Raw genomic sequence first — 26,464 nt, 5'->3', positions numbered from 1 at the left:
CTTAAAATAAACCAGTTTAAATGCCTGTGCAAAGTTTGATCTGGTGCTAAAACGCGGATATGATGTCAGCACCATTCACATGTGATAAAGTAATGGAGTTTTAAACACTAGGGCTTATTTTCAGGAAAATTTGTATACTGTAATATAACAAAAGTGGTAAAAGCACATTGACTTTAAATATTTTTGGTGAGCACTTGCTCAGATATTAACATTTGTATGCAATCCTTATGTTTACTCAGAGATAAATCTGACTGTTCAGTGGGGCTTAGTTCCATGTAAGAATACACAGAGTTGCAACTTAAGGCTGCAGTCCTATACAAACTTATCTTACCTAGGAGTAAGCCTGAGTGAACCCAACTTACTTTGAGTGGACATAGGATTGCACTGTAAAATTATTAACGGCTTGGAGCTCCTTTGTACAAGGAAAGTCTAAAGTATTTGAGAGTTTGACAGCCTGGGGGATGCTGAAGGTTTATAAAATTATGGATGACTACACGCCATGAACACACACAGGATTTTTTTTTCTCGCACTCTCATAATACTAGAACTTGGGACACCCACTGAAGGTTTTGGCAGAAAGTTTAGGACTGTCAGAAGAAACCATTTGATCACGCTGCATAATTAGTGTATGACACTGATAAGATGTGTTAGCCATTCAATTTGATGGCAACGTGGCTTTTTGGATTACACAATTTCATGGAGGATAAATGTAGCAAATGCTAGTGGCCATGGCAGCTCAGTGGAACTGCCGTATTTAGAGGCAATAAGGTCCAAGAGCCAGCTATAGCCTCTGGAAGCAGTTGATAAAAACAGAAAGCTGAATGTGACAAACATTTATCTTATCTAGCAGGGCAATGTTCTTATGCATACTTCTACTGATGAGGTTCCTTGATCAGAGAATCTAGGTGGGGATCAATACAATTGTGGCCTTTTCCTTACTTCCTGGATTCCAAACATTCTGAGGAGCAGGTCCAAGGTCATTATCTAAAATAGCCAGATACTTTTCACTGAAAACTCACACTTCTTTCTTTCTTTCTTTCTGACATTTTTATACTACCCAATAGCTAAGGCTCTCCGGGCAGTGCACAATTAAAACCATAAAATACAACAAGTATCTGAATAAATTTAAAACGTTAACAGTTTAAAATGCTATATTAAATTAAATAAGTTACAGTCCAGGGTAAGCCTGTGTGAAAAGATATGTTTTCAGGAAGTATCTAAAGGATGTTACATTTTGCGCCTCCCGAACTGGATGAGGGAGGGTGTAGTGGCACCCACCCTATGGGAGAATTTTCCAGAGGGTGGGTGCTGCTACAGAAAAGGTCCACTGTCAAGGTTCTTCATGGCAACATTTTGTTTGTTTTGGAATAACCAGCTAGACTTCCTCTGAAGATCTTAAATGTTGTCTGGGTGTATATAAGGGAAGGCAGTCTACTGGTCCCAACTTGTTTAGGGATTTATAGGATAATAACAAAACCTTGTATGTGGCTTGATAGCTAATAGAGAGCAAGTGCAGTTCTTTCAGGACAGGTTTTATATGAGCTTGACGTCTGTGCAAGCCAGGCCACAGATTAGTCAGTCGTGCTTTTTGGGGGGCGTTTTCTGAGGGAAGCAGTTTTTACCTGAGATCAAAGGCAGCAAACAAGGCACTAGTAGGGACCTACTACTAGCACAGTAGGAACCTAGTGGTTCCCAAAGCATTCTTCCTTTTTTTAACCATTTAATTTTCTGATTAAAGCATTAGGAGATGTGTTTTATTTTAGATTTAGAAGGTCTTTGTGGCAATGGTGTGTGTGTATATGAGAGATAGCTATAAATATGTTACATTTACAGTTATGAATATAGCTATCAAGAGAAATTAGATCCTTGTGCATAGCAGCCAGCAATATATAAATAGCAATTATACATTCATTTATTGTATAAAACTCAAGAGGGCATGCTTTGTACTCGAAAAACCGCATTCTTTTTATTTAATTGCTCTGCCCTTGTATTGAAGAAGTTCAGAAAATATGTTTTAATATCTGGTGGTAAATGTGCTGGCACACTCAGGATGACATGTGACATATGCAAAACAAGTCGAGGTATTCATAGCAGAAACTGAAACTCAAGCCTCAGTTAGCTATCAAGGGAATTCTTTTGCAACTGCTCAGCGGAGATCCCAGTTGTAATGTCTGTCTCCATGCTTTCCTAGCACCAGCAAAAAGGCTGCTTCTCTAACTGGAACTATTTGGGTAGAACAAATGCCGTGTAAGGACAGTCATATGCCAAATAAGATGGTGCTAATGGGAAGAAGGGGAAGTAAGAGAGAACCTATTAAACATTACAAGCTGCTAATTAGGGCTTTTGTAAATGAACGATTTACTGCACGTTCATGATTGGTCACTCACAGAAGTTTGTGGGTCCATTACACAAAGTCCTCAATGTCCACGACATCTCCCACACCAACCCCCATAATTTCACTTTTTAAAAGATTGTAGATAATGTGGTATATAAAGTTATTGCTGGGATATCATGGGATCTCCCCAATGTGTAAAGTCAGCATTGCACTATAATTTCACCACTAGATGGTGGTTTCTCATTAAACACAATGGAACCTTTCCGAGAAGGGAAGTTTTCAATTCAAAATTATGTGGTCATGTGTAAAGAAGAGCTTCATGAAGGTGGAAAGACTGCAGAGGATGAAAGCCTCGGTAAAGCTGTGGTATTTTTCCTATGTGTAGCCCACTTGCATTGGCTGCCTGTACGTTTCCGAGCCCAATTCAAGGTGCTGGTTTTAACCTATAAAGCCTTACACAGCTTGGGACCACAATACCTGATGGAAAGCCTCTTCTGACATGAGCCTACCCATACATTATGCTCAACATCTAAGGCCCTTCTCTGGGTGCCTACTCCGAGGGAAGCTCAGAGGATGGCAATAAGGGAGACGGCCTTTTCTGTGGTGGCCCACCAATTATGGAACAATCTTCCCGACGAGGCTCTGCCTGGTGCAAATATTGTTATCTTTTCGGCACCAGGTTAAGACTTTCCTTTTCTCTCAGGCATTCAACAGCATATGCTGAGTTTTAACTGACTCCAATAGCTTTGGCTTGCCTGAGTGTTTAAAATTTGTTTTAAATGTTAACTGGTTTTTTTATGTTTCTATGATTTTATATTTTGTATATTGATTTTTAATGTTCAGTCTTTTTAATCCAATCTTTTTGATCTTTGTGAAATGCCCAGAGAGCTTTGGCCATGGGACGGTATATAATGAAATCAATCAATCAATCAATCAATATAATAGAGAAGCTCTAAGTGGGAAAACCTTTGAGATCAGGAAGGGTGCTGCTTCCTGATAGATGGCTGCTAGCACTACCAACCAATGTCTTTCCCTCCTTAACAGATCTTCTGTGGGAAGAAGAAGAAAAAAGGCAGAAGAAGCCAGGGGATAACATGGGAGGGTTACAAATGTGAGATGACAACGTCTGACTGGAAACACCTTAAGAGCCAAACTTTGCTGGATGCTAAGGTGCACTTTTTAGCAAACAGAAGGCAGGCATGAACTATGTGGGGAGCGGCTTCTTAACCCTCTGTGGCAGTTGGGAACTCCCATCCTACAAGGGTTAGATTGGCTCCATATTTGCCTAGATTTAGGCAGGCTGCAAAATGGTAACCACAACACCTTCTTTAGTTCTGCCTGGCTTTTGGTGGTTTTAAATTCTGGTTTATTTTAAAGATTGTTCTGTTTTGCCTTTAACTGGGCGTTCAGTTATGTCGCCCTTCCCTAACCTGGTGCCTTCCAAAAGTATTGGACTACAATGCCCAGGATTCCTAACCATCAATCATGCTGGCTAGAGCGGATGGGAATTGAAGTCCACAACATCGAAAGGGTATCAGGTTGTGGAAGGTGGTTGCATGTATTGTTATCTTTAAAGCTGCACATCACCTTTCGGGTGCTTGTGGACTGACAGGTGATCCATAAATATTTTTAATAAACTATCATAACAACAAGAACAACCACAACAAAAACAAACTCTGCACTCTGGAATGTTTTCCTGTTGAAATTAACCCCCTGCCCCCAGTTTCTATTTTCACCACTGGCCAAAAAAATACAAGTGCCAGAACCTTTTCCAATTCAGGCGAAAATAGCCTTTTCTAGGTAAGCTCAGCCACATTATTGATTTTGCAGGTTTAAATGTTTTGTTTGCTTGCTTGTTTGTCTTGTCTTGTCTGCTGGTTTAAAAATGATTGTTATTTTTATGGCTTTGGTTTTTTTCTAGGATTGTATTTGGGTTAGATGGATGCCAACGTGGGTGGGAATTTGCCGTAAAAGGCAGGCGATTTATTATTATTACCATCAATAATGATGATAATAATAATAATAATAATAATAATAATAATAATAATAATAATAATAAATACCTAAGTGAAGAAGGACGTATATAGCATGCATTTTGCATCCAAAATGCAAATTATTGAAGCTGTTATTTAAAGCGCTCTTTCCACATAATACCTTCAGTACTCTAGTACCCCTATGGAAATTAAAACTATTGCAGAATAAATGCGGGTCATGGAGGTGTAAACTAGAAACAAAAGAATATATGTTCCAAGAGGAAAATTAAAATAACTGGAGAAGGCAGTGTTAGGGTGACCAGATGACCTGGAAAACCCCGGAGACCTCCAGAAAAACGGGGCTTCTCCGAGACAACTGGGGGAAAGGCCCAGAAGTCTGGAAACACATCCTCCACACTCACACCCTGGGCCGATCTGGCCTTCTCCTTGGCGGGCACAATCACGCCAGCCAAGGAGAAGGCCCAGATTGGCACTGGGAGGGCCTAGAATGCCGCGTTCCCATGCCTCCACTCCCATTGCCTCTCCCAGAGAAGAAGAAGCAAGTAGGAGGTAAGACTGAGGTATGTGTGTGAGAGAGTGTATGGGTGAATGGGGTGTTGGTGAATGAGGTGCCCGGTTGTTTGAGTGAATGGATGTGTGTGTGTGTTGGAGTGGGTGATCCTGAGTGTGTGTGTGTGTGTGTGTGTGTGTGTGTGCGTGTGTGTGTGCGTGTGTGCGTGTGCTGGCAGTGTGTGAGTGTATTGATGTCTGAATGGGATGCCTGGTTGTTTGAGTGAATGGATGTGTGTATGCGTGTGTTTTGGAGTGGGTGATCCTGAGTGTGTATGTGTGTGTGTGCATGCTGGCACTAGTTGCAAGATTCCTGCACTGAGCAAGGGGATGGACTAGATTACCCTTCCATCTCAAAAAAAAATAAATTATGATTCTATTAAAATATTCCTGCTATGAAAACTAGCAATTCAAAGAGCAGGCAGTTAACTGAGCCTTCTTCCTGATATGCTAGCTTTCCTTATACAGGCATTATGATGATGATGATGATGATCATCATCATCATCATCATCATCATTATTATTATTACACAAGAAGCATGAAAACATGTGATTTCTCGCTTGCAGTGCCAAGTGGCACAGACCAGGAAGGACTGTATAATGTGACATTTTATAATATGACATATCCCCATATTTTAATCAGCACTCAGGAATAATATAATGCTGAGGTGGGCAATTTTGTGGGCCTCAGGGGCCACTCCCCCACCCCAAACTCCCCCTCCCACTGGACATATTCTGCAGGGCCACATTTTTTTAAAAAAACAAAACAAAACAAATGACTGCATTAGCACTATAGAGTGCTAAACCAGCCTTTCTCAACCTGAGGCGCTCCAGATGTGTTGGACTGCAACTCCCAGAATGCCCCAGCCAGCTCTGGCTGGGGCATTCTGGGAGATGCAGTCCAACACATCTGGAGCGCCCCAGGTTGAGAAAGGCTGTGCTAAACAGTCCCAATTTAGCTTGTTTTGAAGCTTAATATGTCCTTTTTCAGAGGGGGGGGTAAACCGCCCAGAGAGCTTCAGCTATTGGGCAGTATAAAAATGCAATAAACAAATAAATAAATTTAGGACTGGGTAGAGTTAACATAGCCAAAAAAAAAAAAATCTTTGTGGGTGCAATAGTGCAAACTTTTTCTTTAAAAAAATTGCTGTGGCAGTTGTAGGAGGCGCTCACGTGGCCCTGATATAATGGTTGGCATTGTTTGCATGGAAAGAACACCATGTCTCACTCTGTTGCTCTTACTACAGTTGTAAATTTAAGCTGTTTGTTAGTGCATCTAATTTTTGACTGGCAGTGGATCCTGTGACCTGTGTTTGTCATTCCTGATGTGTGAGCTCTTCTTAACTAGAAATACGAAGGGATCAGAGCTGGGACTTTCTAAATGAAAAGCATGTGGTTCACCACTGAGCTACAGTCCATCTCCAAACACCACAGCACTGCCATTGTTCTTAATGATGTTGCATCTTGATAAACAGCCGCCTTTGCTGACTGATTTTTTTCAAAATTGGCCAGATGCTTTTTGTGCTTTCTATGAAGCAGAACTTTGAAAAAGCTAAGGGGTTACAATGTGGCTTGTGTTATTTGTGTAAGTGTGTAGATCTGGAGATATACTCCATTGCCATATGCTCATATTGTATTTGATACTAATGAATGGACCTGGCTTCACACATCTATCCACAACATCAAGAAAGCTTAATGTTGCCATGTCCCATTGAAAGAAATAACTCTGGCATCTCAGCTGTAAGCATGTTTGGTAAGGATCCCAAGGAACAGTTAAAGCACTAGCACTTGCTCATCGAGATGACCCTGTTTTTACTTCTGGCTGTAAGTACTCCCATTGTGTTGGATTCCACTCCAGAAGATTTCTTGAATTTCAGGAGTGGATTTGGCTGCTAATGCAAGAAGGACTGAAAGGTCCATGTATGCAAGTAAGTGTACACATGGAATGTTGGATTCTGCCCATTGTTCTTAATGGATTTTACTTATTTCCAAGTAAATTTAGGAGGGCTGCTATTTGTGCCCATTGATGACATCCCACTGGGATTTAGGTATATACCTAACTGTCTTTAGATTGCACCTAGGTATATGAAAACCTGAGCTTGTTGAGGTTCTCCCATTTCGACCTCAAATTTTGTCCCAACTCGTGTCTGTATCAGATTGCAAGCTTTTATTCTCCATTTCCATAAGAATTCATATAGATTTTGCAATGCATTTTTAAAGTATGCATTTTCCTTCCATTGATTAAAGAATAATGTGCATTTTTCAAAAGCGCAGTTTTTTTTTCATGCATGCTTTTTAAATGAATGCACGATAAAGTACACTTTTCTTTTGGCCATAAATCACATGGCAAGCTTGGAAATGTGCAGACTTTGACTGCAGTCTACATGTGAATCTGCATTTCCATTTGGGAAGTGCAAACTGGGTAAATTCTGGTCTGAAATGAACTGAAACAAATCTCTCATCTATCCCAAATTGCAGCCCTGTTTCATTAAAACTTGCTTTCTGCCTATGTCAAAATGCATCTACTGTGCACCACTCTAGAATACTAACACCTGAAAACAAGGAAAGAGCGTTGGCATAAGAATACACCATATAATTTTATGTTAAGAGCCAGGTAATTATTAAACCATTTATACCTGTGCTTTCTAAGACAGATCGCAGAGCAAACAATTTAGCAAACCATCTATCACTAGATTACCTGCAAAACCATTGTGTGCAACTAAGAATATACTGTACCGCAGATTAAGTTGTCTTTCCCCCCCCCCCAGAAGTATTGCTTCAAAGCACTTGATTTGTATGCTAAATAGCACATAAATCTGTCCCTGTTTCTTAACCATGCTCCAGCCTTTGAATTCTGTTTGATGCGGACTTGTAATTGCATCTAAGGATCAGTGTTGCCAAGCTTTTACTGGCTCTGCTGCTGTGCCTTTAATACTGTGTCCCCAAAATTAAATGGGTGAAGCTCTTTGCATTACTTTCTCTCCATTCCCAGAAAACTTCCATTTGCGTGTTATGCTGCTGTTAGAAGAGCAGGGCTGGTAAAATAGAGTTGACAACTATACTACCGATACAGGTTCGTAGGTATTCTTAGGTATTTTTAGCCAGCAGTTTTGATCTTTCTCCTAAGTTCTTCCATCCAACAACCCTTTTGGTGAAAATTTTACAATTGCATATTCCTCCTGATTCAAATCCACCCCACCCCTTGCTTTATTTCTCTTTATGGTGATTACTGTGGTTATGTTTGCACAGTTTCCATTTTTTAAAGAACTGTATCTATTTGAATTTTGTTTATTTTGGAAAGGGAAGCATGACTCACACCTGTGTGCTTTTTCTGAGCAAAAAAAGTTTTCTCCTGATGAGCATTATTTAGCAGAGCTCTATAGAAAGTGCGATTCCATAGGGCATTAGCCCATCTTTCTTTTCCTCCCATTTTTGGAGAATGCTGTGGTGTGCTTTTACAGCTGGCTATGTTATGCACGTGTCTTTTCTTTCTTTCTTTTAAGTAAGATCTTTTCACCAAAGACCTTTCATTTGTGGAGTCTGTGTGTTTATAACTTATTTGGCATAAGAAAGCCCTCTGATTAAGGGGGCAACTAGAAAAGCGAGAAAATAGGATATAATCAGAGTTCCACACTGATTCTTGAGTCTCAGTAACTCAGTAACTCAGTAACTCAGTGAAAACTCAGTAACTGTGACACCGAAAAGTGCCTCCTCTGCTATTTGTGCCCATGTGTGGATATTTCTTAATATGGTCTAGAAAGTGGGAGAGAACCACTTGTGCAGACGTGCCAATCAAGGTTGCATAAGTGTGTTACAGATGAATATAAACAAAAACCATTTAAAACCTCTTGTGAAAAGCTCTGAAACCTAAACTTTTCTCTAAAACCAGAGAAAAGAAACAGGGGAAGGTCACAATGACCTCCATGCATTTCGTGCCCGAGGAATCAGACTGAAAGCGCTTGAAAGCAAGAATACTAATCTTGATGGATCTTAGGGCATGTCTACACCAGTCTACCCCGGGGATCATCCCTGTGCGTCCACATGATGCACAGAAGGGAACACTTCCCCCCCGGCTTTTCCTGCGGTCCCAGGACAATCCCAAGGATTGGATGTTGGCACCCATTCCGGCTTCTTCCCTCCTCCCCGTGAGTAGCGGGGGTCAGCAGAAGGAGCCAGGATGGGGGAGTCAAGGGACAGCGGGGGTGGGTGGGGAGTGGGGTTAGGTTTTTGTTTGTTTTTTACTTACTTTTTCACTGGAGCGCAAGTGCACTCCAACTCCTGCCTTTAAAAAAAAAATTATGGTGGGCACAATGTCCTCCTTCCTCCCTGGATGTCACACGCCACATGGGAACCCAGGAGGAGGATCTTGCGATCAGCATATCGCGAGATCCTCCCCGCTCCCTCCCTAAGTGTAGACATGCCTCTAGTCTGATCCACCCAGGCATGTGATAGATGGGATTTTTATTTTATTTTCTATAGGAAGGCACAATGGTTTTTTTATTTGTTTTTGTTTTTTAGAAATTAGACACCAGAAAAGAAGCTTGAATTGTTTTTATTTAAGACTATCAACTGATGTCTAGAAAGCTGAGCCTTTTTATAACAAAGGTTTCAAGAGGGAAGTTTCCACCACATAATTTAAACTGCCAGCCTTGTTGTTGTTTGGTGTTGTTGCTTTCAAATTTGGTGATTGCACCATTTCTATGTACGTGCTGTCTTCTTCGAAAACAATAGTAATAATAGCGTTGCAGAGTGTAAACACCGTTGTTTGTGGCCTTTTTGAGATTTTCCTTAAAGAAATGGAAAGATCTGAAAACATATGACCTTGGAACCAGTAAACCTATGACTTCAGTGGTGTCCAACGGACAAAGGTGTATTCACTATAGAATCCTTTCATAGCAGGATAAGACAGTGAAGCTCATTAAGTTGCATGACAAGCTTTGTGGCTTTAGGGTACAGAATGTTATGCTTCAAAAATCCCCAGGGGCTGGTAGCAGAGGCAGTGAAGACCTTGATGTATGTGCCATGTTTATTCTGCGTCTTATTGGTACTCTCCCAACAAATCCCTGGAAACACAAAGAGAAAAAGTTAAGGACAGATATATTGTTCAGAACACTGATAAAATTGATGTGAAGTGATACATGCTCTTACTGCATACAAATTAGGTAGTGTTCATAATGAAAGTTCCTTAATGACACCTGCTGCAAGTGGTTTCTTCAGTTTTATATAAGATTGCCCCAAATCTATGTTAATTCTAAAAACTACGTGTGCAATCTGTCCAAATTAAGCCTTGTTGATTTCAATAGCATATGGTTAAGTATGTTGGAATCAATGGAAAATAGGCAGATACATTCTGTGCAATTTATTCAGATTTCATTGCCCCTGTGTTGAATGGGGCTTATTCCCATATAGGTATGAATGGAACTCCAGTCTGAAATATGCTTGCGTCCATCTTAAACATTGTATCTGGTTGCTGTTGTTTTTAATAAAGCTGTTAGTCTGTGATCCTGTACATTTTAAGTTTTAACCCTGTACATAAGTTAAGTTCTGTTTGTAATCATGGCAAATACTTAAGAGTAAAGTTGTAGTGGGCGGGAAGACTGAAATTCTCTACACTCTCTCTCTCTCTCTTTCTCTGGTCTGTTGTTATCATTGTGTTGCAAATAAAATGTTTTATAAATAAATAAATAAATAAATAACAAGAAGAGAAAAGTTGTATAGAATTCCAGCCTCAAATCCATGTAAAACACCAGATTCAGGACAGACAAAAGGAAGCACTTCTTCAAAGATAGAATTGATGGAATTGTCTGCCACAAGCTGTGGTGATGGTTTTAAGAGAGGATTAGATAGGTTTATCAAGGGCTATTAGGGTTGAGGCTGTATTAAACCTCATCCAAATCCTAATTGCTGAGGAGGAACCATGGGAGAGGGGTAGTGCCTTCCAGCTGGCTTGTGGGTTTCTAGAAGCATCTGGTTGGTTGCCAATCCCTAGATCCCCCTAGGGACCAAATGGGAAGATGGTTGGATGTTTGTAAATAGGGTACATAGCTTAGGCCTTTCCACGTTGTTTTTTTTTTTTTTTTTTTTTTGGTCTGCCTACTTTTAATTTTGGCCCCTCCTACAACTGGCATGCAACTCCCAGAAAGTTACCCAAGTAGCCATTGTCACATTCCAGAGGTTTGAGTCTGTACACTCATGATATCCAGAGGTACCCTTCATATTGCCACCCAGCAATTTTATCCTGATATAATCAGACCAACTGCTTTTTAAAATGCCACCCCCACTTTCTATTAAAAATAATTTGTTGGTTTGCATGAATAAGACATACTAAGAGCTACTGATAGGGGGAAATATAGAGAAAGCCTATGGGCCTGTTCAGACAACACAGTAAGCCATAGTTAGGCCCACTAACCCTTTTGAAGCAAGTGATTAGTCAGCATGCTTAAACCATGATTATGTAGCCACCATGATTAGGATGGTTCACATGACATGCGAAGCCATAATGTTTAGTTCAAAATGCTTAACTACTGTGGCTTAGTGTGTCTTCTGAACAAGGTCTATATGAACTTCTGGAAAACAGCCATGCTCTTCTTAAAATGTCTTGTTTTTGTAAAAAAAAAGAAAAAGAAGAAGCTCTTTATATCATAACATATTTCTAATATATATTAGCCTTCCCAACCTAATGCCCCTATGATGTGTTTATTATTTATTTGTTTGTTTGTTTATTTATTTATTTATTTTTGCATTTATATCCCACCTGTCTTCCTCCAAGGAACGCAAGGCAGCATACATAATCCTCCTCCTCTCCATTTTTATCCTCACAACAACAACCCTGTGAGGTAGGTTGGGCTGAGAGACTGTGACTGGTCTAAAGTCACCCAGTGGGTTTCCATGGCCAAGTGGGGACTAGAACCTGGATCTCCTGACTCCCAGTCTGACACTTGAGCCACTACACCACACTGACTGTTGTTGGACTACAATTCCCAGCACCTTGGGATATACTGGGAGATGTAGTCCAACACATCTGGAGGAACCCTGTTGGGAAAGGCTGGTATATATAATGGAAATGAAAAGTGACAAGATGGAAAGCAGAATTTCCCTCTCCATTTGTAGGTAATTCAAAAGGGGTGTCCATAGGATCATGCTTTGTAGCTTGTTCCCTCAAAACCATGCAGCATCACTGCTATGAGGCGTAAATGATGTGTAGACTGCTGGAGGGAGTGTGGGCTGTCTGGGCAGAAAAACCACAGCACCAGCAGCCATTCGACTGATCAAGCCTGCCCCCTGTTCTGTGTCTCCGCACTTACCCTGGACTTGGATCTGCTCCCAGCAGCACCCACTGGCTCAACCCAAACTGAGGCCACCACTCCCAGGTGGAGATACAATGGGGCAACCTTCGAGGAACTACAAACATTGTGGTAAAACCACACCACGCAACAGCACAGTTTCGGGGCTAAAAGCTGTGAGTTGGTGGCTGCGTCATGTAAACAACACAGTACAACTGTGCACTCATATAGACCATATAGATACTCCCAAGAATAACTGAATATGGTTAGCCAAAACTCAGGCACCTCTGGGTCACTTTTTGTTTAATCAGCCACTTCAAGAACTCTTGGGTAGCCATCTCATCCAGGAGTTGGTTGTAATCACTGGTGAAAGTGCCATCTGCATGTCTTCTGTTAATGTCGTCAGCTGTACCAGCTTCTTCTGAGAAACTTAAAGGGGAAAAATGGACAAATAACATCCTTGAAAGTAAAAAAAAAGAAATGTGTCCTTTTGCTCAGTGATTCTATAGCAAAAGCATACAGGACTGGGGTTTATATATCTTCTTAATAACCACCCTCCAGCCAAATAACACTAGGAAGGAACACTATTTCAGCCAGGTAAGTAAAGTCCCATTGATTTCAGCAGCACAAACTAAAAGCTTGTGCTTAGTTCTCCCATCAAAATAAATGGAGCTTAACAGTGCTTAACCCTGGTGGGCCCATGATCAGTACTTATGTCATATCAGAAGGGTTTGCCTGGCCAGATGCTATACACCGTGACTAAAGTCCAAACATCCATGATCAGATTCTACCAATGATGATTAATATTAAACAGATAGGCTGGTATAGTCATGAAACCCCTATAATCCAATTCTGTTTGGATTAATTCAATTCTGTTGCTGCAGTTCATGACTGCTCAATTGGAATAAGTGGGCTGTGGACTGAAGTTTGAGAATACATACTTAGCCAATGAGGTACCTCCCATTTGGCTTCATTAACACCAAGGGAACTCTTTTTTTCCTTTTCTTTTTTACTAAACTCTTAAAAAGGTTGATGTAACATTTCAGGGTATTCTGAAAGCGGTATTTCCAAGGACTAGGCCATTCACCTTATCATAAACAGTACTGATTTCTATGTGACAAAGTATGCACTCAAATAATTTTAAAATCATTGCCCAAGAAAATAACAGTTTCTCAGGATCATGTGAGCCAATTTCCCCATGTGACAGAGATATTTGCACCAGAAATAATAAACATTTCCTGAGGAAAAGTTCTGAATTCCTTGCTTATACTTTTAATCAAGATCAGAAACAGAAGACAGTATATTAAGCGATGGGTTCTAATGCTACAGTTGGAAATCATATACAGTATAAAAATGTATTGTAAACATGAGGATTCCAATATACTTCAAAGTTAAATGTCCCCACAGACTGTTCCATACACCCATTTCGTTTCACTTCTAGATTTTAATTCTTTAGAAGGGTCTTTCTGTTCGTAACATCAGATGGTACTGATGGTTTTACTGAGAATTTGTAATAGCCTTCTCTCTTATCCTCCCAAATCCTTTTGATGATGTGTAAGCAGACACACATATGGACAGAAATCCTGTTCCTGATTTATGGCCCTGAGGGTTCCTTTCAACAGGTACACAAATGGAAATGACAAAGAAGTCACTTTCTGTGATCTCCATCAAACTTATGTCTTTGATTTGACTGATAACAATATCAAAGCAGCAGAGTAAATTTCAAAGATCTGTTATGCTGTCCTGAAGCTATGCAGGTTCTCAGGGCTAACTAAATTGAGCATACAGAACCTGATACAATTGTAAACAATAAAAACAGTTTGGGGGGTTGGAGGATTCAGGATGGGGTTGAGCCTAGAAATGGCAAGAGATGGGTGCTTAACCCTTTCTCCGATCCAGATTCCCCCCTCCCTGGGATCTGGGACCCCACTCACTTCTCCTCTTAAAATCTCTGATTTACTTTAAGTAAACAGATCTACTGCATGCATTTGTGTGTAACACACATAGTTACCCACCAAGTAGTATGTCCCTTAAGAAGGTTAAAAATAATCAAGTGCAATGAAGGATTCATTAACAGTTGCCTTGCAGTCCTGGATGGCTGCTGTTGTTGGATCCAAGGACAAATATCTGATATCCAGCATGACGGGTAAAAGCAACAAAATACCATAAATGTTCTACCTCTTATGAAATGGCCTCTTTGCTTTATCATGCAAATTAAACAATGCCTCTTTGGGCTGGTATCATCCCTCTCCAACCCTTGCCACAGGAATTCTTTCATGAGCTGCCATAGTGCCCATTCAGAGTTATAAACCCAGGCTTTCAGAAATCACCTTTTATAGGTTGGCTTCCTTCCTAAATTCCAACACACGTTGTTGACTCTCAGATCTTACTTTATTGTGATGATGGCAATAATCATCAATTTTTATAGAGTGCCAATGACATACAGGGTGCCTTTATAGCTGGCAATATAGATTTTGCGCACGGGAAAGAGGAAGAAATAATGAGAAAAGCCCTGCCCAGAAGAGCTCACAGTCTAAAGGTAGAACTGAGTACAGATGGGACAAGGCATGCCGCTCTCTCGACTGCTAGGCCATGCAGGCAAACGTGTGCGGGGCTTGAAGACTGTCGTGAGTAGGTTTATTAGGGGAGGAAATGAAGCAAGGGAGATGCTGTTCCAAATGTACAGTTGCTGAGAAAGATGGATCAAAGTTAGCAGTGGGTAGAACAGACCAAGGAGCCAAAAGAAGGGGAGGTTGTCAAGAGAGTGGTGAGAACAGGATGTAGGTGGTTACTGATGGAGTACAGGTTACTGATGGAGGTGTTGGCAGCCTAAAGTTATGGGATGCTCTGAGGCAGGGGAGGGGTAAATATTCAGTGTATTGCAGAATGAGAGTGGGAAGGCAGAAAGGAAACTTTAAAAGGGGTGGAAAGACGGTGACAGTGTGATGATGAGTTTAGCAGCAACTTCTTGAAGAGGCTAAGGAGGAGAGCAGGAGAGGCTCGGCAAGGAGGGGCTTGAACAAACTTCAGAAACAAAAATGCTTTCAAAAATGCAGAAGGCTGGAAACACCAGAGGAAAGCAAATAAGGGCTCCGGACAAATAGGAAACGAGAGATTTGGAATAGCACACCTGGCAATCAGGGCGTGGAAGTAAGTCATGTGGAAGCAGGACATGGAGGAGAAGGAAATCAGGCAGAAGAGGGCAGTGTCATTGACCTTCAATATGACTTGACCTTATGGAGAAACTTGACCTATTCAAGCATGTAACAGCACAATAAACTCGCAAAGAGCTACATTTTAATCAGCAGTTAGATCGTCTCACACCCATGATAACATCTTCCATTACAAAAGTGAAGTATGAAATACAGTGAGGAAAGGGAGGGGGGAAATACATTGCGGTTCCACTTGGCTTTGATTGGTAATAACCCCCAAAAGCTAAGAAATGCTTAATGATAGTAGCAACAGATGGATTCTTACTCTCTTCTTCCTCGTCCATTCACTAGCCAAGCAATGAACTCCTTGGCAGCTTGGCCTTCCAAGAAAGAGCTGATGTCACTGGTGAAGGTGCCGTCAGCGTGTCTCTCGTATTCAGCATGACGCCTGGCAAGTCCGTTGCTAAAAGAAGAACAGTTGTCTGAGTACTCGAACTGTCTCCGTGTTTCTGATTTTTCTGCTCTTGCCTTTTGTCCACACTGCAAAGCCCATTTCAAAATATCATATTCTAGCATGAGTCAGCCAAGAAATAGGATCTAAGATGGAGCCAGGAATATTGGACCAGCATGGTCGGCCCAATACATTTTGCTGCCTGAGGTGGAAAACAAGATGAAGTCCCCAAGCACGCCCTCAGCCTTTTCAATATAGCAGCCAATTCTCAACACACACCATATTTATCAAACTCTGGTTTAGAGTAATCTACAGCATCTGAAAACAATTGCCCACAATCATACATCTACCTCCAGGAGACACACAGCACTGATATGGTGACACTTCACTTGGGGTGCTTTGAAATGAAAGCACCCTCATGGAGTCTTAGCACTCACAGACAGAAGGCCTTGTACAGCTGTTCTGTCTTCTTTTCCTTAATGCATTTTTCATGGTATGATAAAAGGTGGAATCACCGGTGGGAAAACACTGGAGGGTTATGAAGATGACAGCATCTGGGCCCATGAATGAAGCAGCAGTACGATTGCACAATAAAACCCTGTCTGGAAGCACCCTTAATGAGTAACTAGGATGTGCTTACCAGTGGTCCAGCTTATATGGAGGTGCTTCCACATGATACATTGTCATGTGACAAGCTCTGGCCAGGGATAATTTTGCTAAAGGGCCTCCAGTCAAAGGTGTCACAGATTCAGTTCATCCAGACCCCTCTGCACTCTGAGATTGATAGTTTGGGGGAGTGCAGATAGTATCACTTTCTGAAAGCTGAATAGGCTGAGGGGCTGCTTCTAGCATAGACTATCCCTCTATGAATTCTTTCCCAAGGTGTTTCAAATGTAGACATTTAGTGTGTGTATGTGTGCATGCGTATCTTCTCACTTTTCTGCTGCTGTAATGGCTTCACACAAATTCCCCTTTTGCTATTTTCTCCCTCCCATTTGGAAGTTCATGCAGTAGAATGATATCATCCCTTTACACTGGATTACTGGATCCAGTTTCACTCTCCCCATTAGTATTTTTTTAGAATATCTTGCCTTTTTCCCTGTTGAGTTGCATCATGCTTAATAGAGTGTTGTTAATGTTTCATTAGTTTAATGAGATTAAGTGTACACATAGCATATTGTTCTAAGAAACAGTTCCTCTTTTATATGTGTCCTATTAAAGGCTATATAAGCTCTGCAAACTTCTCAGCTAAGGACTACTTCACACAGTGTGTGTTTATGAATACCTATAAAATATTTTATGTGTACAATAAAAATGTAATGTATGCACAAGGCACATATATGCATTATGCAGTACATGTAACAGGGAGCCGTGATTGGCTATGGTACTCTGCAGCATATAAACACAGAGTATCATTTACCTATTTTATATCATTCTACTTATTAAGTATTTTCATCCACATCATGTATAAAGTAGTCCGTATGTCTAGATCACTTGAGAGAATGTGTAGTGTAGATTATTATAATGACACATGTACCCACAATGCCAAAATCATGGCTTGTTGGAATACCAAATATCCAATTTGCAGTGAGTTTACACTTGCCAAGTATCTGTGTTTTATCTACCTAAACTTGAATTCAGTTGACTGCAAAAATGCAATTCAAGCCACTATCCTAAGCCCAATTATTTAAATGTAACTTTAATTAAAATGAGTGGAACTTACTCCCAACCACCACCACCACACACACACACACACACACACACGTTGCTTTAAACCCAGCAAGGGTGGTGAACAGGACAACACAGGCTACTCTGTGCACATCAATCTTCTGGATGCAGTCCTGCATGCATGAAAAGCTGCTACATAGGGACACCTTTGGGCACACGGGATGTGCCTTGGGAGGAGACATTGCTTGGTGATAGACTACATGCTTTGCATTCAGGGGTTCCCAGGTTCAATCCCCACTGTCTTCAGCTGAAAAGATCAGGTAGTGTAGTATGGGAAAGACCTCTGAGGCCCTAGACTCTAGAGAGGGACTAGAGAGCCATTGCCAACCAGAACAGACAGGACTAGGCTAGATGGCTTAGTATAAGGCAAGGGAGGGAACATGTCATCTTCCAGATGTTGTTTGACTGTGGTTTCTACTAACCCTAGCCAGCATAGCCAAAGGTGAGAGCTGGTGGGAGTTGTGGGCCTCCAGATGTTGGACTTCATGTTCCCCATCTTGGTATAAAGCATCTTTGTATTTACACTTGATAGTAATTCTATGCTGGTAGAATACACGTCCAGTGCCATCAGCTCTGACAGTACCAATGACCTATTGGGAGAACTTCTTCCAGGAACACTTTTCCTCCCATCAGATAATCAGATCAGCAATTGTCAGAGCTGATGGGGGGAATTCTTTGACTACAGTAGCATGCATTACGGCTGTGCACTGCTTCGGGCCCAAATCCTGAATCTGAAGCAAAGGGAATCCAAACTGAAGCAGGCCACCTTAGCCTGATGCAGGGTGATGGTGAGCCACTGACCCAGCCCGCCCATAGGATTTACCTGACCCATCCAGCAGCTGCCTGTCCTCGATTAGATCCACCATTTTAAATGAAAATGGGGGCTCTGTTGTTTCCTAGATCTAAGGTCACAATCTACAGTGCCTGTAAAGGGGCATATCCAAAACTCCCAGTTGGCCTAGTGCCTGGGAACCTGCAACAGTCGACCTGCTTTGAGTGTACAGATCTAGCTTCGGATCCAGTTCTGGGGCGAACCAGCTAGAGTCTAATTCACTTCTGAAGTGAATCAGGGTGTCCACGCACATCCCTAGCATGCATACAGCACACTACTCCACACAAGGCTTTCTAGAGCAAGTAGGTCAGTATTTTTAAGAATGTGCAAAAGTATTCAAAGTTGAGATCCCAGCCCCCCCCTCCCCGAGTCTATCCAAAAATTACCTTGACCCTGTCAAATAGGCTTAGGGACTATTTTTGGTACATCCCTTCTATTGCTAAATACTTATTCAGTGAAAATATACCTTGAGAGCTGATCAAGGAGATTTTCTTTCTCTCTGTCTTCAATTCCTTGTTGTCTGCAGCAGAATTCCATAAATATTATTAAAATTGGATTTATACAAGTAGGGAAAAATCCACATAATCAGTTAAGCATTATAGTGATCTCTCTTGACATTTAAATCCATAGGAGATGAATCATATATGCATTACATGACTTCTGCATTTAATTCCAGGAACACTGTTTATACTCGGATTACATCTGATTAATCAACCAATGCATTCAGTAGCTAGAAATGTCGATACTGATTCGAACAGCTAAAGAGGCAACAGTACATTAGATCCCTGATTCCCTTTTTGTCTGCACAATGCATCATTCCTTTTCATTTATGTTAAAACATTCCAGTAAAATGTCAGAATTGAGACTTCCCTAAAACTTAAAATTGGGATTAAAAATTAAACATTTGAAACATTTTCTGATTGAAGACTAGTTTCTTTCCAGGTGGGATGCACATCTCTCTGTTTAGTTGCTCAAAAGTCACTCCTCAATTATTTACTGCTGCATAATACATTTAAACCTCCCACCCCTAAAAGGAGGTGCAACAGTTTTGGAACTAGCTGGACAATCATTAGCTTGTAAAAGACCAAGAGGCAATTCACATAACCACTCAAGCTCTCAGCCAACCTCTTCCCCAGCCTTAGAGTGATTAAGCTTGGGCTGAATTGGTCATTATGATCCCATAGGCTGCAGTTTTAGTTGCAACTGTTTGGTCTATATGGGAAACGTTTGTGGTGGAAAATAATAGGATGGATTTGGTTGACCCATGAGCATGAAATGCTGGAAGATGGGGGAGAAAAAGTAGCCATCCACAAACAGAGTAGTTCTGTGAATCAGCTCTAACACAGCGTTTTCTCCTAGAATAATTCAGCCAACATTCTATATGATTGTTCTTTTATACATTCACTTAAGTTTAGGTTCTAAGCACATTTACTAAGCATCCCTGCTCAACTCAGAAGGGACTACTTCCAAGTAACTATGCTGAGAATCAGGTGATTAGTTGCTTATCCCATTATTGGCACATAATGGGCATGATCCTGCCTCTGCCAAATGTACATGGAAGGGCAAGGTGCAGAATGTACACCATGCACACCAGGAGCCAGCTGGGTTGATAGTGTGCATTTGTACCAATCTGATTTAAGTGCTGCCTACCAACAAGGCATAGCCCAATGCCTGGTCTAGCATTTCATGGCAAGGAACCCCACCTCATATCCAGATATTTTGCACCTCATCCTTCTTGTACAGTGTTTGCTTCCTTGGAGCAGAATTATGTTTCCCAGCCACACCTAGCAGTCTTAAACTGTTGGGCTGTGGTCTGCTCAAAGGAGTCCTACCAATGCCCCCGTTGATGATCCATAACCAAGGGAGAGCCGGGAGAGTCTCATTTACACATTGGGAGGCTGTAGGGTGATGGGCATGGAGATCCTTGCAACCACCAGCTCAGCCACAAAGGCCCCGTTCAGAAGGCACCTTAAACCATACCTTTAACCATGGTGGTTAAGCCAGAAACCCTTATTCACCATGGTTAAAGCCATGGTTTAAGGTGTCTTCTGAATGGGCCCAAAGTCAACCTTTTCGAAGAGGGAGCCATTTCCTGGCAGCTATATGCACATCACAGAAAAGGGCAGGATCATGCCCACTTGATATAGTATCTTGATTTATCAACTGTTAACCAACACCATCTGATTAAAGCTTTATTCAGCAGGCTGATGGGACAACAAACAGTGATTGCTGAAGTTGACGCAAGATGCAAAAGAAGCAAAATAACAACACACATGATAGTGAAGTGGCAATGGACGGTGAAGTATTTGGACACTGACGAACCAAATACTGGTGTGTGAGACGGCAAAGTAGCAAACTACTTTGACTGTCTGCATCAGAAATGGAGAATGATACAAAGCTGTGGTGGATAAGTCATGGTTGGGGGAGGAAGTGAAACTGGTAAATTCTGTACATTTATTTCAGGAGGTTCAAATACTGTGTTACTTTCGAGTATAGTAGAATACTTTGCTGCAGTGCTTTTTCAAATGGTGTTCAGGTGGCAGCATTTCTGGGAAGGTTATTCTGGGTGTCCTCAATCACATGATCAGTAATAGCATATAAGCTACCCTGAAAAACAGCTTACCCACCACTATTAACCTGGAATGAGCAGCTGCAGTGGGACATTGGAAGGGATTATGGTTCAGTGGAGAAGCGCACATACTTGGCATATGGAAAGTCCATTGTTCAATCCATAGCATCTCCAGTTAAAGGGTCAGGTAGCTTGAATTGCCATCAGCCCCAACCAGCATGCCCAATGGTCAGCAATTCTAGGAGTTGTAATCCAAAATGTCCAGACGGTGCCACCTTGGGGAAGGCTGTAATAGACTCTCTTGGGCCAGATGGACAAATCATCTGATCTGGAAAAAGCTTTCTGTTTTTCTAGGGAAGGGCCATAACTCAGTGGAAGAACACAATGCCGAACTTCTCAGGTTCAGTCCCACATAGGGCTAGCAAAGACCCCTGCCTGAAACTTTGGAGAACCTCTGTCAGGCAGTGTAGACAATATTGAGCTAGATGGAGCCACAGTCCGTCTTGGTATAAGGCAGAATTGTATGTTCTAGATCCCAGCCCAAATGCTGCAAAGTATTACTGCCCTGCAGTATATTATGTTCTGTTCTATACATACCTCACTCTGCTTGAGAACAGTATATAAGTTGTGCTGTCAATCATATTCTCTTCTATTAAACCACATGTCAGTTATTATCTTGATCCTATGTTTGATGATGTTAAACATCTTGGATACTTTTTTTCAATCAACTGTTTCAAACGACGCTGCTTCAGAAATAATTTCATTAATGATCATACTTTTTTCATCTGTTTGATATGGCTGTTATAGATTATAATAGTGTAGATTTAATATTATTATAGATTTTGTTGAAAAGACGGCTAATGTGTGTGTGTGTAACATAAGCTGTTGTCTGATATCCAGTTACTTTGAAATAATGCTGATAATCTAATGAAAATACTTCCTTTTATAGTACACTGAATGTTTTATATGGAATCTAGGAAACTGTATTCAAGTTTATATATGGATTTATAGGAACCTAAAATCTATTAAGCAGTAAGATGCACTCATTTAAGTAGGATTTCAATGGTACTTTACTGTGGATTGTAGCCTTAGGGAACAATCCACTGGGAAATTTTCCCATGCAAGCCCCACTGAAAATGGATGAGAGTCCCTGAACTATTAAAATCATAACTACTTTGGGACAACACTGAAATTCTAAATAATAGGTTTTTTTTATTGCAATGCATGTGAGACAGAGAAGTGAAATCTACAAATCATTTAAGCTGTTGTACTTGGTCTGAAAGTAGATAAGGTTCAATACTAAGGTCACTGCATAACAGCAATGCAGCAGCCACAATGGAGAGCAGAGACAGCTGTGCCAATGCAACATCATAGCTTTTGGTACTAGCCTGATTCTGAAGATGTGTGCAGCTACAGTAGTACCTACAGTGGCTTGCGTTCATCTATGTACCTGCAAAAACATCCTGTTTGAAGTCAGTGTAGCAAGACTGCCTTGCTCTTCTTCTTTTCAATGACAATTCCATTGCAATAGATTGTCATCACATATAAAACTCAGTTCAAACAACCTGTTAGTCAATGCAGTGTGAAAACTCCACTCAACTGTGGAGTTTTTAGGAGGTACTCCCCCACACAACATGTTCTAATTCCACCATTGTGTGACTGTGGGCTACCGTGGAGTTCAGTAAAATCCATCGTGATGTTTGATTGACAGTTCCTCCACCCTCTCTCCTCCCCTGGTCCTCCTGATGGTATCCTATCAGCCATTGCTGCAAAACCCAACAACAATTGCAGCAGCTCTCCTAGAGCGGCACTCGCTCCTTTCCGCACTCTTGCCAGGGAACTCTGTAGTCAGTGGGAAACGTCAACTCAGTGCAACAGAAAACTCCACAGAACCCACCACACAACACGCAACACAATGGCTGTGCAGGAATTCCCCTCTACACAGCATGGATATTCTGCGTGGAGTGTTTTCCCCAAAAAACGCCACCGTGGAGTGGAGTTTTCCTGCCAGACAACACATTTCTCAACGGTGGTGTAAAAACTCCACAGTGGAGTTCTAAAATTACTATTGAGAAATGTGTTGCCTGAACTGAGCCAAAGTGTAATGCCTTACGACCAGACTAGATGACTGAAGGATGGTTGTGTATCCACAGAGTACTTCAATCAGCCACTGTCATATCCTTGCCTGCTCAATCTTCCTATATTTCTTGTGCTAAATACTTTGTGCAGTGATGCCATGCTGAATATGGCATTGTTGAGTGGCAGCAAGTGGTTTATTATAAACCACCATAAACATTTTAATTGAAGGGTGGTATTAAAGTGTTTCCAATAAAATACCACAAAGTAGCTCTCCCATTTCAGTTGATGCACCGTCTTGGATCAGCATAGTTCAGTGGCAGAAGTCATGATGATGCACTGGCACAGGTGTCATTATATTCCATCTCGGCTGCTGCTTTTCTGTTATTGCAACTAATGAGATAAGACTTTTATTGAACCCAGTTTAAATCCAGGTATATCAGTTCAAGAGGTATATAGGTCACACCAAGAGATGTCCGGGATAGGGACCACAATCCAGCACAAGGTTATGTGTGCTTAGACTCCGCTCATTTCAACAGGACGTCTTAATGCATTAATAACTATGCACTGGATTGTAGGCAGAAGACACAATCCAGTTGGACGTTCTCCAATGCAAGTCCCTTTGAAATAATGCCAGTTGCACAAGTGAAACTGTTGCACAATTCTCATTCTTGAGAAATCTTCAGTGGGATTTGCATGGGGCAAGTTTCCAGTGGGTTGAGCCCATAGTCTTTACTCAACTAACATCTCTTTAGAAAATGTTTATAATGGTCGTTACCTAGTATTAATACCTCAGGATGCTGGAGATTGCGGGAATGACACATGTGTGGTAAAGGGATGATTGCTGAGGTGCTCCTGTAATATATAAAATCCTTGCTATTAATCCTGAGCCCCTGAATAAGAACAGGATATAAATCAGAATAGATGGATTGATGGATGAATTGATGGATGGATGGATGGATGTTTGGACGGATGGAAGATTGGATGGACGGAAGTTTGGATGGACGGAAAGTTGGATGAATATTTAGGATTGGTTCTAGCTCTGTGAAGCTTGCATATATTCTCTTGGTAAATTTAGCTGGATAAAGGGCATCCTTTCATATACTTCATCACGTTTATATAGTATTGGGTGCTCCAAGTGAAAACATTTTTCTCCAGGAGCAATTTATAAGGGGTTGGGGTTGGGACGGCGTGTCCATTTTGCTTACCCGCTTCTTTTACTGGTCATTAACCACTGTACAAAATCTTGAGCTCGTCTCGCGTCCAAGTACTTGCTGTAATCGCTGGTGAATGTACCTTGTGAGTGACGTTTCACTTCATTCAGCTGTCTAGAGTCATCTAATGGTTCAGCCTGGGAAGCTTTGAATGATCTATAAGTGCGGTTTGTAACAAATTAATGGCACTGAAGATAGCACATTTGAAAGGTGCTGTACTGTGGAACGACCTCCTTAAAAGATATAGATGTTCTAAAAAATAATTGCTGTTAAGAAAGGGTCATTAGTTGCCTAATAACTGCTTAGTAATAGGGGAAAATATATTCTGTTTAGACAACAGTAACAACCAAAGGCAGGACTGGTTCAATGAACAACCCGGTGTGCTGCTGACTTATCCAATGTTCAGTGGGATAAAAACAAGAATTAATGTTAGTATCTTAAGGGGATTTCCATGCCCGTTTGCACTCTGTTATAAGGAAATACATAGTCTACATTTAGGTTATTATTGACAATTTGAACTGTGGTATTTACCTGGATTTCTCTTCTGTTTCTTGAAGGGGACTTTGCCAGCTGCTTTGAACAATCATTAAGAGCAACCCAGCAACAAAGTACATGCTTTTCATTTTCGTCACCTGTGGGACAGGGATGGAGGAAAAATAGTCATTGCAACATACTTTGGCTTCATTAATACACACAGGGTGTCCCATCTGGGAAATGATCCTGAGGCACTTCCACTTGAAAGCCGCCCAAAACTGTTCTTTATGTGATAGGAATTAACAGAGGAAGCTGTCTTCTTCTGCGTCATCATCATCTTCCTCCGCCAGGCTTCTCTCTTTCCCATCTGCCAATCGACACCCAAAGAAAAGGCACCTGCTCTGCCTGCTTGCCCCACTTCTCCAGCTCGGCTTTGCGCACAGTCACTTCTTCACACAGAGCATAGTTACACCATGGAATTCTCTACCACAAGGTGTAGTGATGGCCACCAATTTGCATGGCTTTAAAAGGGGGTGGGGGTGGATAAATTCCTGGATGGCTACTAGTCCTGATGGCTATGTGCTGCCTCCAGTATCAGAGGCAGTAAGCCTAAATACACCAGTTGCTGGGGAACATGGGTGGGAGGGTGCCATGGGTGGGAGGGTGCTGTTTCACCGTATCCTGCTTGTGGTTCGACAGCTGGTTGGCCACTGCCTGAACAGAGTGCTGGACTAGATGGACCCTTGGTCTGATCCAGCAGGGCTCTTCTTATGTTCTTATATCAGGTCAGATCATATGTTCATCCAGCCCAGTATACAGTACTCTGACTGGCAGCCACTTCTCTCTAGGGTATAAGGGAGATGGTCTTTCCCATCACCTCCTTTTCAAAGGAGATGCCAGGGACTGAACCTGGGACCTGCTGCATGCAAATCATTAACATTTGAAAAATGCTAACCCAGCGAACAATCTCTATGCCAGTGCTGTATCATCGTGGTGACTGTCGGCACAGGCAGGAAGTCTTCCTGTACAACTAGGTTAAACCACATGACTTGTGCTTTTCAAGCAGTACAACCCTGAGAGGGAGTGTCGCTATGCAGAAACAACTTGTGGTAGCTTCCATCACAGTGGCATAATGTACGAATATAATACATGATCCTGAGAGTAACTCATCCTTTAGACTTGCTTCCCTGGATTTAAGACTGGGGCGCCAGGCAGTCTTTGTGTGAAATAAAATTTCATATATACTAGAAAATTAAAATAGATTTAGAGGGTTTTAGGGGGTTAAAAAACCCTAAAACCCCATTTTAGAGGGTTATAGTGTGAAAATGATTTTGTTTTATTTTTTGTCTCCACTAAGTAAAGAACTAAAAGGCATTTCCATCATACTGTTCTATGCCACAACCTTTATATGAGTTTCGATTTACACTTACAAAGAATTGGCACAAATCAGCACAAGAAGATTATAACAAAGTCACAGTGAAAGCAACAGAACTGGGTTTAATCACAACTAACCACCTCATTGATTTCAGTGGAACTTAGTTATGTGTGACTAACATTTGCTAGATTGTGCCAAATAACACATTTTGAAGCTTTTTCTTTTTTTAAAGAAAGTATAAATTGTACTGCCATCAATATTTGCATTTTTCCTTCTCAGATCCAACTACAGTACTCAATTCTAGTTTCATTTGTTGGTTGTGTTCAATAGAGCAATGCTGCCTCCTAGTGCTGCTTCTTAAGAGAGCATGTTTCTCCCCTCAACCTCTATTATGAAAATCTCAAGCTGTTCAGAGACACTGAAGGGCTCAACA

The 26,464-nt window shown here is 41.3% G+C and overlaps 2 protein-coding genes across 2 annotated transcripts in view; one reads left to right on the top strand and one right to left on the bottom strand.

Annotated features, from left to right (window-relative positions):
• Positions 1-26,464, top strand: part of GCA (grancalcin) — a 216,414-nt gene that overhangs the window by 31,726 nt on the left and 158,224 nt on the right. The gene's annotated exons all lie outside the window — the stretch shown is intronic.
• On the bottom strand, positions 9,872-24,805 carry GCG (glucagon). The gene is made up of 5 exons (XM_063118618.1): positions 24,714-24,805; positions 24,177-24,338; positions 15,638-15,775; positions 12,446-12,589; positions 9,872-9,940 (listed from the first exon to the last, which is right to left on the bottom strand). Exons 1-5 carry the CDS (start codon positions 24,803-24,805, stop codon positions 9,916-9,918), a joined length of 561 nt encoding a protein of 186 aa, XP_062974688.1. The 3' UTR covers positions 9,872-9,915.

This window comes from Elgaria multicarinata, chromosome 2, assembly GCF_023053635.1.
Source record: "Elgaria multicarinata webbii isolate HBS135686 ecotype San Diego chromosome 2, rElgMul1.1.pri, whole genome shotgun sequence".
Lineage (NCBI taxonomy): Eukaryota > Metazoa > Chordata > Lepidosauria > Squamata > Anguidae > Elgaria > Elgaria multicarinata.
Note: the sequence above shows the minus strand (reverse complement) of the source record. Positions and strands in the feature narration are given on the sequence as shown.

What these genes read in the sequence shown, in the direction of transcription:
- GCG (XM_063118618.1), bottom strand. Translation starts at nt 24,805, where the DNA reads ATGAAAAGCATGTACTTTGTTGCTGGGTTGCTCTTAATGATTGTTCAA. An exon ending in GAAACAGAAGAGAAATCCAG is followed by an intron (nt 24,339 to 24,713) that starts GTAAATACCACA and finishes CCGCACTTATAG; the next exon opens with ATCATTCAAAGCTTCCCAGG. An exon ending in AAACAAAAAGTGACCCAGAG is followed by an intron (nt 9,941 to 12,445) that starts GTGCCTGAGTTT and finishes TTGTGTTTCCAG; the next exon opens with GGATTTGTTGGGAGAGTACC.